Raw genomic sequence first — 15,498 nt, forward strand, 5'->3', positions numbered from 1 at the left:
TACCCCCCTTTTCTTTATCCCTTTCTTCCCCTACCGATCCTCCTAGTTCTTATGTTCCATAGATGAGAGAAATCATATGATAATTGTCTTTCTCTGCTTGACTTATTTCACTTAGCATTATCTCCTCCAGTGCCGTCCATGTTGCAGCAAATGTTGAGAATTCGTTCTTTCTGATAGCTGAGTAATATTCCATTGTATATATGGACCACAACTTCTTAATCCAGTCATCTTTTGAAGGGCATCTCGTCTCCTTCCACGATTTAGCTATTGTGGACACTGCTGCTATGAACATTGGAGTGCATATGGTAGGGTCCTTTTTCAAGCTCACTGGTTTTTGGCATAATTCATTTCCCTGAAAGTTTATAAGGTTCTTGTATTCTTGTTGGCTGTGGGCTGGGGACTGCTCTCAGCTCCTAGAAGCTTCTGCTGCTCTTTGCCACATGGCTTTTTCTGATGCTTTCTTTCTTCTAAAGGATTCACCTCATTAGGTTGGGCCCACCCACACTCAAAGGGAGGGGCTTATACACAGTGGGTAGAGGCCAGTGAGTAAGAATCTTGAGGACCATTTTAGAATTCTGCCTACCATGTGGAGTATATAGTTATATTTGTTTAACATCCTTTTCTGCTAATTCTATTATCTGTGTCATTTCTGGGTCTCTTTTGAAGGATCATTTTTTTCCTCCTGCTTATGGTTACTATATTGTACTTTTTATTTAAAAAATTTTGGATTGGTTGATAGGCATTGTGATTTTTATATTGCTGAGTGCTGAATTTGATTGTATTCCTTTAGATGTTGTTGGGCTTTGTTCTGGGACATGTTTAGCTTACCAGAATTAGTATGATCTTCTTGATATTTTCTTTTAAATTTTAAGGTGAGTCTAGAGAAACTTTTAGTACCAATTAACTCAACTATGCAAGAAATAACCTCTACTTGATGCTTCCATGTTTTAAGAGTTCCTGCCACTCTGGCTGGTGGAAACATAAACACAAACTCAACTCTCTGTAAGCTCCAGCAATGGTTCTGCCAATCCTTCCTGTTGGCTCTTTGCCTAATATTCCATCATTTTCTTAAACATATTTGTAGATCAGCCAAAGAATCAAGGGGATTCTCCTTCAAATTTTTGGGAAGTTCTCTATATGTAGATCCTTTCTCTCTGGTATTTTGCCCCATAAATTCTACCTGTTGGAGCCTTTTAAACTCCAAATTTTGTCTTCTGAACTTGAGACCATAGGGCTGTTTGTTTCCTCTCTTTCTGTGCTTCTGCCTTGGAAACCCCCCTCTAGGCTATACGGTAAGGCAACCACAGGATTCATCTCAGGCGCTTCCCTTCTCTCAAGGACTGCTGCCCTGAGCTGCATATTGTACAATGGTTCAAAACTGCTATTTTATGTATTTTGTTCACCTGTCAAGTTGTTAAGATGGGAGGGTATATCTTGTCCTTTCTATTCTTTCTTGTACAAAAGTGGATATCCATTCCCACCCACTTTTTATCTTTTTCCCTTACCTTTTCCTCTTACTCTCCTTTTCCTTATCTTTTTATCCTCTTCCTTTTACAAGATAAAACCCATGACCGCTTTGGAAAATAACTTAAAACAGAAATTAAGATTGAAAAAGAAGTTGAAAGGTGGAAAAAATAGGTGATTGAGTAACTTTCCGTGCAATAAATCAAGAGTAAAAAAATCTCAGAATTAAATTTATAGGCTATAATAGAACTGATACCATATATTTACCTCTCCTGCTCTCTCCCTTTAATCTTTCTGGTTTATGCATCAGTATTCTACCTCAAGATAAAGAAATAAGGACAAAAGGGAAGAAATGAGGAATAAAATAAGCCAATGACAGAAGAACTGTCACAAAGAAGGAAAATTAATGAAGGTATGAGGAGATATGTTGGCAATATATCAGCGTCAAAAGAATGAAAATGTCCTTAAAAATACTACCTCCTTCTTTTCAAATAAAACGTTTCTCCTTAAAATACTGATGTGGAACCAGACTAAAACTGGGAGCTCAGGAGCATGTGCGCGTCCAAACTGAAAACCGGAGCTCCAGAGCTCACCCTCAAACTAGACTGAAAATGACAGCTCGGGAGCACGCACTTGACCAGAATGAAAACCGGAGATCCGGAGTGCTCACTGGAACCGGACTGATACTGGGAGCTTGGGAGTGTGCGCGGGAACCGGGGCGGCTGGCAGTGTTAGAAGCACAAAGGGCAGAGACGTGTAGGCCCTGGAAGTGAGGGCTGGGACAGTGGCTGTGGGGTGCACAACCTGGGACACTACAGGGTTTCTAGCAGCACTGACAGAAACAGAGTTAAAGTGGCCAAGAGAACTCAGTGGAGAGCAGACTGTGATCCGTCTGTCCTGAGACAGAGGCTAGGATACGGCAACTACTGCTCTGACTCTCAGAAGAGTCACAGAAAACCACCAGGAAAAGCCACCAGAGAACAAAAGCCCCGAAAGACTAGCTCACATTGTGCCCATCCCCATCCCTTCTTGCAGGGGACAGGGAGACTCTACTCAAACAGGGTTGCCTGAGTATCAGTGTGGCAAGCCCCCCCCACCCCAGAAGGCAGGCTGAAAAATCAAGAAGCCCACATCCCTAAGGTCCCTATAAAACAAGTGCACACTGCCTGGGTTCTGGTCAATGATTTGGGCTCCGGGCATCCCCACAACCTCTCCTCATCAGAATGACGAGGAGGAGAAATCCCCCCCCCCCAAGCAAAGACTCTGCCACAGAACTGAAGGATATGGATACAACCAAATTGTCAGAAATGGAGTTCAGAGTAAAACGGTCAAGATGATGTGTAGGCTTGAGAAAAATATTAACGAAAATATTAACAAGAATACAGAATCTCTAAGGGCAGAAATGAGAGCGAATCTGGCAGAAATTAAAAATGCTATGAATCAAATGCACTCTAAACTAGATGCTCTGATGGCCAGGGTAAATGTGGCAGAAGAATGAATTAGTGAATTGGAGGATGGGATGGTAAAGAGAAAGCTAAAACAGAAACTTGGCTCAAAAAAATCCAATCTCAAGAATGTAGATTACGGGAGATTACTGACTCAATGAAACGTGCCAATGTCAGAATCATCGGCATCCCCGAGGTGGTGGAGAAAGAGAGAGGTCTAAAAGAGATATTTGAACAAATTGTAGCTGAGAACTTCCCTAATCTGGCAAAGGAAACAAGTATTCGTGTCCAAGAATCAGAAAGGACCCCTCCCAAGGTCAATGAGAACAGACCCACGTCACGTCACAGTGCAATTCGCAAATATTAGATCCAAGGATACAGTATTGAAAGCAGGCAGGGGGAAGAAAATCCTTATGTACAGAGGTAAAAATATCAGAATAACGTCAGACCTGTCTACAGAAACCTGGCTGGCTAGGAAGGGTTGGCAGGGTATTTTCAAAGCTCTATCTGAGACGAACATGCAGCCAAGGATCCTTTATCCAGCAAGGCTGTTCAGAATGATGGAGAGATAAGGACCTTCCAGGATCAGTAGAAACCGACCAAATTCATTACCACCAAACCAGCCCTACAGGAGATATTAAGGAGGGGTTCTATAAAAGTAAAAAGGCCCCAAGAGTGTTACAGAACAGAAATTTACAATCTATAGAAACAAAGACTTCACAGGCAACATGACATCATTAAAATCATATCTCTCAATAATCACTCTCAGTGTGAATGGCCTAAATGCTCCCATAAAATGCCACAGGGTTGCAGATTGGATAAAAAGACATGACCCATACATTTGCTGTCTACAAGAGACTCATTTTGAACCTAAAGATACATTCAGACTGAAAGTGAAGGGATGGAAAACCATTTTTCATACCAATGGACCTCAAAAGAAAGCTGGGGTAGCAATTCTCATATCAGACAGATTAGATTTTAAACTAAAGACTGTTGTTAGAGATACAGAAGGACACTATATTATTCTTAAAGGATGTATCCAACAAGTGGATATGACAATTATAAATATCTATGCCGCCAACAGGGGAGCAGCTAGATACACAAGCCAACTCTTAACCAGAATAAAGAGATGTATAGATAATAATACGTTAATAGTAGGGGACCTCAACACTCCACTCTCAGCAACAGACAGATCACCTAAGCAGAAAATCAACAAAGAAACAAGAGCTTTGAATGACATACTGGACCAGATGGACCTCATAGATATATATAGAACACTACACCCCAGAACAACAAAATACTCATTCTTTTCGAATGCACGTGGAACTTTCTCCAGAATAGACCATATACTGGGTCACAAAACAGGTCTCAGCCGATACCAAAAGACTGAGATTATTCCCTGCATGTTCTCAGACCACCATGCTTTGAAACTGGAACTCAATCACAAGGAAAAATTTGGAAGAAACTCAAACACTTGGAAACTAAGAACCCCTGCTCAAGAATGATTGGGTAAACCAGGAAATTAAAAATCAGTTTAAACAATATTTGGAGACCAATGAGAATGAAAACACGTTGGTCCAAACCTATGGGACACTGCAAAGGTGGTCCTAAGGGGAAAATACACAGCCATCCAACACCCACTCAAAAGAATAGAAAAATCTAAAATGCAGTTTTTATATTCTCACCTCAAGAAGCTGGAGCTGGAACAGAAGAACAGGCCTAACCCATGCACGNACCCATGCACGAGAAGGCAGGTGATCAAGATTAGAGCAGAGATCAATGAATTAGAAACCAGAAGCACAGTAGAGCAGATCAACAGAACTAGAAGCTGGTTCTTTGAAAGAATAAATAAGATCGATAAGCCACTGGCCAGACTTATTCAAAAGAATAGAGAAAGGACCCAAATTAATAAAATTATGAATGAAAGGGGAGGGGTCACAACGAACACCAATGAAATAGGAAGGATCATTAGAAACTTGTATCAACAGCTTTATGCCAATAAATTAAACAACCTGGGGGAAACGGATGCCTTCCTGGAATCCTATAAACTACCAAAACTGAAACAGGAAGAAATTGATTATTTAAACAGACCGATTAATTATGAAGAGATTGAAAGAGTGATCAAAAACCTCCTCAAAAACAAGAGTCCAGGGCCTGACGGATTCCCTGGGGAATTCTACCAAACATTCAAAGAAGAAATAATACCTATTCTCCTGAAGCTTTCAAAAAACAGAAACAGAACGAAAACTACCAAACTCATTCTATGAAGCCAGTAACCTTGATCTGCAAACCAGGCAAAGACCCCATCAAATGGAGAATTACAGACCAATTTCCCTAATGAATATGGACACCAAAATTGTCAACAAGATCCCAGCTAATAGGATCCAACAGTACATTAAAAGGATTATCCATCAAGACCACGAGGGATTCACCCTGGGATGCAAGGGTGGTTCAACATTCGCAAATTGATCAGTGTGATAGATGATATCAACAAGAAAAGAATCAAGAACCATATGATCCTCTCAATTGATGCAGAAAAAGCATTTGAGAAAATACAGCATCCTTTCCTGATTAAAACCCTTCAGAGTGTAGGGATAGAGGGTACATTCCTCAATTTCATAAAAACCATCTACAAAAAGCCTACAGCAAATATCATTCTCAACGGGGAAAAGCCTTTCCCTTAAGATCAGGAACACGACAAGGATGCCCACTCTCGCCATTATTATTCAACATAGTACTAGAAGTCCTTGCAACAGACATAAGACAACAAAAAGGGATAAAAGGTATCCAAATTGGCAAAGAAGAAGTCAAACTGTCTCTCTTCGCAGATGACATGATACTCTACACAGAAAACCCAAGACTCCACCCCCAAACTACTAGAACTTATAGAGCAATTCAGTAATGTGGCGGGATACAAAATCGATGCTCAGAAATCAGTTGCATTTCTATACACGAACAATGAGACTGAAGAAAGAAAAATTAGGGAATCCATTCCATTTACAATAGCACCTAAAATCATACGCTATCTCGGAATTAACTTAACCAGAGACGTAAAGGATCTATATTCTAGAAACTACAAATCACTCTTGAAAGACATTGAGGAAGACAAAAAAAGATGGAAAAATATTCCATGCTCATGGATCAGATGATTAAACCAAGTTAAAATGTCTGTGCTACCCAGAGCAATCTACACTTTCAATGCCATCCCAATCAAAATACCAATGACATTTTTCAAAGAGCTGGAACAAACAGCCCTTAAATTTGTGTGGAACCAGAAAAGGCCCGGAATCGCCAAGGAATTGTTGAAAAGGAAAAACAAAGCTGGGGGCATTATGTTGCCGGATTTCAAGCTATACTACAAAGCTGTGATCACCAAGACAGCATGGTACGGGCACAAAAACAGATGCACAGACCAACGGAACAGAATAGAGAACCCAGAAATGGACCCTCGGCTCTTTGGGCAACTAATCTTTGACAAAGCAGGAAAAAACATCCAGTGGAAAAAAGACAGTCTCTTCAATAAATGGTGCTGGGAAAATTGGACAGCTACATGCAAAAGAATGAAACTTGACCACTCTCTCACACCATACACAAAGATAAACTCCAAATGGATGAAAGACCTCGATGTGAGACAGGAATCCATCAAAATCCTAGAGAAGAACATAGGCTGCAACCTCTTTGACATCGGCCACGGCAACTTATTTCATGACACATCTCCAAAAGCAAGAGAAACAAAAGAAAAAATGAACTTGTGGGACTTCATCAAGATAAAAAGCTTCTGCACAGCCAAGGAAACCATCAAAAAAACTAAGAGGCAGCCCAAGGAATGGGAGAAGATCTTTGCAAATGACACTACAGATAAAAGACTGGTATCATCCAAGATCTACAAAGAATTTCTCAAACTAAATACACGTGAAACAAATAAGTAAAAAAATGGGCAGAAGATATGAACAGACACTTTTCCAATGAAGACATACAAATGGCTAACAGACACATGAAAAAATGTTCAAAATCATTAGCCATCAGGGAAATTCAAATCAAAACCACACTNATTCAAATCAAAACCGCCTTGAGATACCACCTTACACCAGTTAGAATAGCAAAAATTGACAAGGCAAGAAACAACAAATGTTGGAGAGGATGTGGAGAAAGGGGAACCCTCTTACACTGTTGGTGGGAATGTAAGTTGGTATAGCCACTTTGGAAAACAGTGTGGAGGTCCCCTAAAAGTTAAAAATTGAGCTACCCTGTGATCCAGCAATTGCACTACTGGGTATTTACCCCAAAAATACAGACGTAGTGAAGAGAAGGGCCATATGCACCCCAATGTTCATAGCAGCATTGTCCACAAGAGCTAAATTGTGGAAGGAGCCGAGATGCCCTTCAACAGATGACTGGATTAAGAAGATGTGGCCCATATATAGAATGGAATATTACTCAGCCATCAGAAAGAACGATTACAGAACATTTGCAGCAACATGGACAGGACTGGAGGAGATTATGCTAAGTGAAATAAGTCAAGCAGAGAAAGACAATTATCCTATGGTTTCACTCATTTATGGAACATAAGAAATAGGAATATCGGTAGGAGAAGGAAGGGAAGAATAAAAGGGGGGTAAACAGAAGGGGGAATGAACCATGAGAGACTGTGGACTCTGGGAAACAAACTGAGGGCTTCAGAGGGGAGCGGGGTTGGGGACTGGGATAGGCCGGTGATGGGTATTAAGGAGGGCACATATTGCATGGTGCACTGGGTGTTATACGCAAATAATGAATCATGGAACATTGCGTCAAAAACTGGGGATGTACTGTATGGTGACTAATATAACAAAATAAAAATTGTTAAAAAAAAAAAAAAAAGACCTGAGCTGAGATCAAGAGCTGGATGCTTAACCAACTGAGCCACCCAGTTGCCCCTTTTTGATATTTTTCTTAATCATTAGTTTACATCTCCTATTGCTGCACATCATAAATTCAATACTATTCCTTCATGTGACTACCTTTAGGCTGAAAACAGTGGGGATATGCTCTCATAAAATTAACAAAAAAAATCACCAGGATCTTAAAAATATCTAGAGACAGAGAAATTGGTGTTAGCGAGAGCGTCAAGGTATTTTTATATGAACCTTGGTTTTATATTGTTGTTATTGGCAGTGGTTTCTTTAACTAGTTTTTCAAAGCCAATGATTATTCCTTAAGTCTGCGTTGCCTATTGATAAAAATAAAAGTCTTCTGCTTAGATTTGTCAAAGATGAGTTTAAAAATCTTAAGGATTTTAAGGTCTAGATTTGAAATTCATTGTTATTGAGATAATGACTTCAGTAATTTTCTTTTGTGATGGCTGTGTGATTAAGAAAGACAAGTGTGAAAAATATACAACAAACCCTCAGGAACAAGCAACATGCATTTTTACCCATTTCTTTGAAACCTCAAAGTCACTGAGAAATTTTGAGTTAAAAATATCTGTCAACATGTTATCAGTATAATTAGACTCTTTTATACACAACAGCATATCATTTAAGACAATTAAAAATGGAATGTATTAGATTTATAGCCTAAGTTTACCCTGAGAGCTTTCATTTTATTCTGACTTACATGAATTTTATGAGGTAGAGATAATGGAAAATGATTCATAAGTTAACATGATCTTCCAATCTATACACAATATCCTATCTTTGTTTAAAATTTTAAATAGGTTTTAAAAATAATTTATTTTAAGGAATTACTTTAGTGCTCAGTTTAAAATACCTTGATTTTCTTTACTCACTTTTCTAAGAAAAAGTAATAGGAGCCCAATCTGATGTGCACTGTACCTTTAAATGATTGTTGGCAGCAGCATCGTGTAAGGGGATAATCCCATCTAGATTTTCACAATTAACATTAGTACCAGCTTTTAACAACTCTACAATTATATCATCAAATCCCTCACTAGATGCCTCATGAAGTGGTGTCCAACCTAAAAAAGTAAAAAAGAAAAAAACAAAATAAGCTGCTGCTTACAAATCAACATTCACGTAATATCTTCATTATTAAGTTTATCTGCACTAATGCAATGAATATCTATATTGATTCAAAATTATATACTAAGTATTAGACAAGAAATAATACTGAAAACTATGGCCTTAAAATGTTTCAATTTTGAAAACCAATCTCATCAAAAATATTTGTTGATCCAAGTGCCAAAACAGAAGTCTCAGAGAACATAAAATACAATGGGACTAGAGTAAATACGTCAATTTGTTTCAACTCAGATGTTAAAATAGAGTAAGATCAAGTCTGCCTTCCCTATTTGTATCACTGCATTGTCATATAGCTCTTTAAAATGACATATGATTCTTGAAATCAATCTTTGAGTTTTTCCCTCTGTTAACTCCTCACACAAGACTCTTTTGTGCTTGAGCAAAATGTTAGATCAATTTAAAAATGGAGGCTGAAAATAAAATAAGGAAAGAGAGGAGAAAGAGAAGGCCCAGGGAAATGGGAAAAAATTGGCACTCTCTTCCAAGTCAGAGATTAGTATTAAGATCTCCAAGGAAAAGACCTAAATAAAGCTCTCTTTACTCCCCATTCTGTATACGTCCTCTGAATGCTCCCACATGTATGTTAAAAACTGTTTCAGAGGAGTTTATTTTAGCAATTGGTGAAAACCAAGATAAATTTAACTATTCAACTAGATAATATATTATTAAAAAGACAATTCAAAGTTAGCAGCCAGGATCAAAACTGGGGTAGGGTGGATGAAATGCATACTTCAGTGAGTTCAAGTTATAAACACAATTAAAATTTCAAGAATCCAAACCTGCATTATCTTTTAGATTCACATCTGCTCCAGAGTCTATTAGAGCCTTCACCAGAGACAAATTTCCTCTTCTGGCAGCCAAATGAAGCCGGCTTTCCCCTCTGGCATTCCTCTTATTGATCCCAGCTGTTTTCACTTCTGTAAATTTGCCAAGCAAAACTGAGGCTTCTTTTCTGCCAAATGCTGATCATTACAACGGAGCTTAGAAAATACATAGCAACTTCCTCAAAATATCATAAGTAGGGTGCACTATACAAAATACATCAATATCACCATTGCTATTACTGTTTTAAAATATAACTTGTGAAGGAATTGTACAGCATCTAAGCACATTACTTTGCATTCATTTTAACAGCTGTTTAGTCACTCTATCATAAGCTTGATTAAAACAAACTTGCTTCAGTTCTACCCTCATTTCACTCTCAGTAGTCCTTCAACATTGGCTAATTCTCCAGCCCACCCCACAAGCCTATTGTGGAGGACAGATTTCAGGGTAACTCCTAATGATCCCCATCTCCTGGTATTTATGGCCTTGGATCATCCCCTCCTCTTGAATAATGTGCTTCTATCCAATAGAATGCCTCAATATTGAGGGTATTTCACTTCCTTGATTAGGTTATAAGAGATGTAACATTTTTCGTCTTGCTAGCAAACTTGCTCTATCACCTTCAGCTTGCATGTTTTGATGAACCAAGAGGACACACTGGAAAAGCTCATGAAGGAAGAAACTGTGGATGACAAGGTGGCCACAACCCGCAAGGAACCGAATTCTGACAACAACCATGTGAGCTTGAAAATGGATCCTTCCCTAGTTGAGCCTTCAGATGAGACCCCAGTCTTGGCCAACACCTTGATTGTAGCCTTGGAAATATCCTGAGCAGAAGACCTGCCTAAGCCATGCCCAATTCCTGATCTACAGAAACTGTAAGATAAAAAAAACCTGTGTTGTTTTAAACTGCTAAGTTTGCAAATGCGTAATACACTAATAGATAATACACCTAACAATTCAGACTTTCTGGGGGGTAGAGACCAGCAATCTGTATTTTAACAAGCTTTCCAGGTGATTCTGATGCAAGATAAGGTTTGAGAACCACTGCATTAAACCTTAAGACACTCTCCCTGTTCTATTTCCTAAACGCCAGCAACTACGTACATAGTTTCAGGGAAAGAGATTAAAAATTTTAGAGAATTACTCTCTAAAGATGTATTCTTCAGTTATGTGAATCACAGAGAAGGCTGACAGCCTCATGTCTACCTTCCACTGACACCTAGACAAAATCATACTGCTCTTAGAAATCTGCACTTGGAAATTCTGTATTTGAAGAATAAAGACATATCTATTATATATATTTAATATTATATATACATATTTATATTTTAAAATTATGAAATATGCAAAAACAGCAGACCTGCAGTTTGCAAGTTTGAACTGAAAAATCTCTCCAATAATTGGTACCATGACAAATCCTTTCACCTAGTTCATGGTGTCTTGTAGCAAAGAAGGTCGGCACATGATAAACATTTTGGGGCAAAAACTCAAAAAACTGTTTCATTTTACTGTCATTATAAATTCCTATAGCATGTAACTGAAATTCTAAAATAAAATCTGGAAAAAACTGGAAAGGAAACAAATAGGACTCACACTAACTTCACAGAAAACTTTATAAAGTCCACTGTGGTTAATGCTAAGTACTTCTTAATAACAAATTATTAAATTTATTATTTATTATTAACAAATTAATAAATTTTAACTGTAATATAATAATTGGTATCAACAATATTATTTATTAATAAAGTATAATGCTACTAAGACATACTCAGCTTTCAGTTACTTTGTATGTAATCTGTTTTTTTTTTTTTTTACTCTCTGGAAACTCAAGATCCTTAATTACATCTGCAGAGATTCTTTTTCTATTTAGGTAAAATTCACTCTTCTATACAAGATATTATCACAGATTCCAGGTATTAGGACACGGATATGTTCTGGAGGGCCACTATTCAACCCACTACAGAAGGGATGTATAAGGGCTTTAGATTACACGAGAGGGGGACAACGAAGATTCACAGAGAATGCCTAATCCAGTGTCCTTCCTACCTCTTAATAGACAATAGATAAATGAACTTTTCAGTGTTTACTATTTAACCTGAAGTGGCCTGGCCTAGCCCATTGTTTTCCACAGAACCGGCAAATGATAGTTAACTTGTCCACACTGTCAAACACACGCATTTCATTCATCTGACAAAAGAAACCAGTGGCCATTCTTTAATTTGCCTTATGGTGAAAGGGCTCAATGGAAGTATCTAAGGGATCCGGCACAGTTCAGATGCACTGATCCCACTCAATATTCTTGCTGTCTGTTTATCTTACCTCCTCTAATATTTAAAATCAGAAGTCATACACAGAAACATGACAAGAATGTATCTGAAGACTAACAGATTCTCATGTGGTACTTCATAGTAAAACAATCTAAAAAATATAGCTGAAATAAACTTATAACTTGAGAAAAAAACCAACAGTGAATGAGAAAAAAAACCAACAGTAAATCTGAAAGTCTAGAAATTCCCTGAAGTACAGTGCATTGCTGGGCTTGATCATGTCAACTTTTACCTATACAGGTATAGGAATACAAACCTTGGATGCAGGTAGCTTTCAAGAAATTTTGCCTTTTTCTGAAATTCTGAACTTTTTTGTGTTCTTGGATATTAGACATGCAAATATCAGAATCTGTTTTTTCTTTTGTTTCACCACTTCTCATAGTGCTTTCATCTCCATTGATATTATTAGTTAATTCCTCACCTGAAAAACAAACATTTTGCAACCTCAGTGCTACAGTTCTCCTTACTGGTTACATGATTAGAAAAGAGGCTAGCCTCATAACTGTTCCAAGTTTCTGTTCCTAAGCTGGACTGATTTTTTAATTTTCTTTTATTAATTTATTTTTTAAGGGAATGAAACTCTTTAAAAATGTTTTTAGGGGCACCTGGCTGCCTCAGGGGGTAGAGCATATGATTCTTTTTTTTTTTTTAAAAGATTTTATTTATTTGACAGAGATAGAGACAGCCAGCGAGAGAGGGAACACAAGCAGGGGAAGTGGGAGAGGAAGAAGCAGGCTCATAGTGGTGGAGCCTGATGTGGGGCTCGATCCCATAACGCCGGGGGGAATCACGCCCTGAGCCAAAGGCAGACGCTTAACCGCTGTGCCACCCAGGCGCCCCAGAGCATATGATTCTTGATCTCGGAGTTGTGAATTAGAGCCCTGGCTGGGTCGATTTAACCGATACTAAAGAGGTGCTAATTAAAAAGAAACATAAAAATTGAAAGAAATATTGTTTATTAACTTCTGTCAATATCAATTTAGCAACAGTCTTTGATAATAATGGTTTGATTTTCAAAGTAAACAATATTACTTAACTAACAGTATCGCTAAATTATAGTCCACATGTCCTCATTCTTGTCAGCTTGGCTAAGTTCAGTAGAATTCAGATAGAAATTTCTATAAAGTAAGTAAATCTACAGGAGATGTGTACAAAGCAAACAATACTACTAATACCTGGTTTATGAGAAGTTTCCTTCTCTTCTTTCTGTCTAAGTTGTGAGATGTTGGTCAATTCCTTACTGATATTGTCAGTGGAATCAAAAACTGTATCATGGGTGGTTTTGCTCTCTGGAAGATCTTGTTTCCCTTTTTCAACTGTAGTTGTTTCTATTACTTGAGAATTAACAAGCGTGGATAAAGACCCATTTGAAGAACTTGTTTTCTGGCTTTTATCATTGTAATTCCTTTTAGTGCCGTCTCCCTCATTTACCTTTTCCACAATATGTGTATCTGTTTGATCCGTTAAAGAAGTTGGTGCTCTGGAGCTAAAATCTTGAGGCCTTTTGAATAGCTTCACGCGACTAGTCAACTTTGAAGCTTCCTGTGTTGAAAATGTTCTTGGACAAGCTGGGGAAGTATGCTCAGGATTGCCATGTGAGTGATCAAAAGAAGTTTCACATACGCATTGTTCATATTTTGCAACATGTTCAGGATCAGAAAGATTAAGAGCTTCCTGTTGAGGAAGTATGATTGGACTGCATGCTTTTAACTCATTTTCCTGTGAAAAATGGTCTTCAGAAGGGAAAGACTGTTGAAAATCCATTTCTTCTCTATTGGTTATATTCTCGTTATAATTACAGTGGTTTTTGCAACCTGTAGAACACACCACTCTTTTACATGCTACAGTCTTCTCAGAGGTAAAGCAATCAACATCATCAACATTACTAAAATTTTCCTTTATAAAGGATGCAAAAGAATTTTCCCACTCATTAAAGCTCTCACCTTTTTGACCTGAGTTACTGTTTTCAGGAGATTTATAAGGGCTAAAGTGCTCTTGTTCTTGGTGAGCGTGAGGCTGCTGATCTGTAGTAACAAGTGGTAAGTTGATTTCTTCCTGTAAGGAAAGTCCTGAGAAAAGAACAGCTTCCTCTTGGTCAGTGGACTCTAATTCTAAGAATTTTATTTCTTGATTATCTGATAAATCCAGGCTCTGGGTATGTGTCTCTTTGGGAATTGAACAAGCCTCAATATTGTTACCTAATCCATTTTTCAGGCTTGACAGAGCTGGGCTAAAAAGTTTTTGTGACTTTTCTGGAAGGTCATCAAAAGTTTGGAGATTATCTTGCTGGCCAGTAACCAATTTGTTTCTCCTTCTGAAAGAAGAAACAGCTGTTATCTTTCTTGGAATGCATATTTCTTGTTTTGCATCATCCACTTGCGTTCTTTTATGTTGTGTGTTTCTTCTTCCTTTATCATTAGACACATTTGTGTTAGGACTTTTGACATTCTGAAGACTCTTCTTTCTGAGTCCCCTAGTGGAGTGTATCTGGTTCAGAGTTGATTGCTTATGCTTGGATTTACCAAATTTTGTGTCTTTGGAAGCTTTTTGGTAAGGTTCATATACATCTTCTTTATTTATAAATAAACCCTCTTTGCTTCCTTTATCAACTTTAACAAGTTCTGGCTTCTGTCTGTTGGAATTTTCATCACAAACAAACCCAATGAGATTTTTAGAACTGAATTTTGGTTTCTAAAGAAATAAAACATATAGTTAGCTTTAATTTTCAGCTGTAGTTCTACACTCAATTAATTCAGGATTGTTGATAAATCAAACCATTACTCCATTCAATTTTATGATTTGATCTAACCACAGGGCCTGATGGGATATATACAACCTGCCATTTCAAAAAGAAGACTAACAGAAAAAGGCAATGTAGTAGACCAAGACTCATTATGTCTACTGATCTGTATTTTCTGCTTCACATTTTAATTTGTTTTTGCCAGGATTTAGCAGTATTAATCCTATTACACATAATAAAAAATTTAATCTACTTAATTTTTATGGGCTGTAAGCATAATCAAACAAGAATGCTTTAGAAACACTCTCCTCTCCTAATTGTTATATAGATACAGCTAGAATTAAGAGAGGTCTTTCATCTAGTGTCTGTAATGGACTATAGGTAGGGCAGCAGAAGAAGGGGTTTAAAAACAAGAAGACAGATATGCTCCCAAACTGATCTGCATGAAAAAATTATTGTGGGCCGCTAAGATTAAAACACGGACACCGCTTCCTCTCACTCACCACAACCCAAGCACCAGATGAAGAGGAACTGCCCACCATATAAAATTTGAAGGAATGGATCAACACCTTTGGCTCTTGTACTGTGTGCTTAGGCCAGGGGAAATTCGACATGGTTGATAAACCTCATGGCTCCATGAAGAGGACAGAGGAAATGGCTACTGATATATCTGT

General features: G+C 37.9%; 1 protein-coding gene across 1 annotated transcript in view; it reads right to left on the bottom strand.

Annotated features, from left to right (window-relative positions):
- The window catches only part of ANKRD31 (ankyrin repeat domain 31), a 158,380-nt gene that overhangs the window by 53,448 nt on the left and 89,434 nt on the right, over positions 1–15,498 (bottom strand). The window contains 4 exon segments of the mRNA XM_034656368.1: positions 8,723–8,865; positions 9,709–9,846; positions 12,341–12,505; positions 13,260–14,775. Coding sequence (XP_034512259.1) covers positions 8,723–8,865; positions 9,709–9,846; positions 12,341–12,505; positions 13,260–14,775 — 1,962 coding nt within the window.

This window comes from Ailuropoda melanoleuca, chromosome 3 (genome assembly GCF_002007445.2).
Source record: "Ailuropoda melanoleuca isolate Jingjing chromosome 3, ASM200744v2, whole genome shotgun sequence".
NCBI classification, from domain to species: domain Eukaryota; kingdom Metazoa; phylum Chordata; class Mammalia; order Carnivora; family Ursidae; genus Ailuropoda; species Ailuropoda melanoleuca.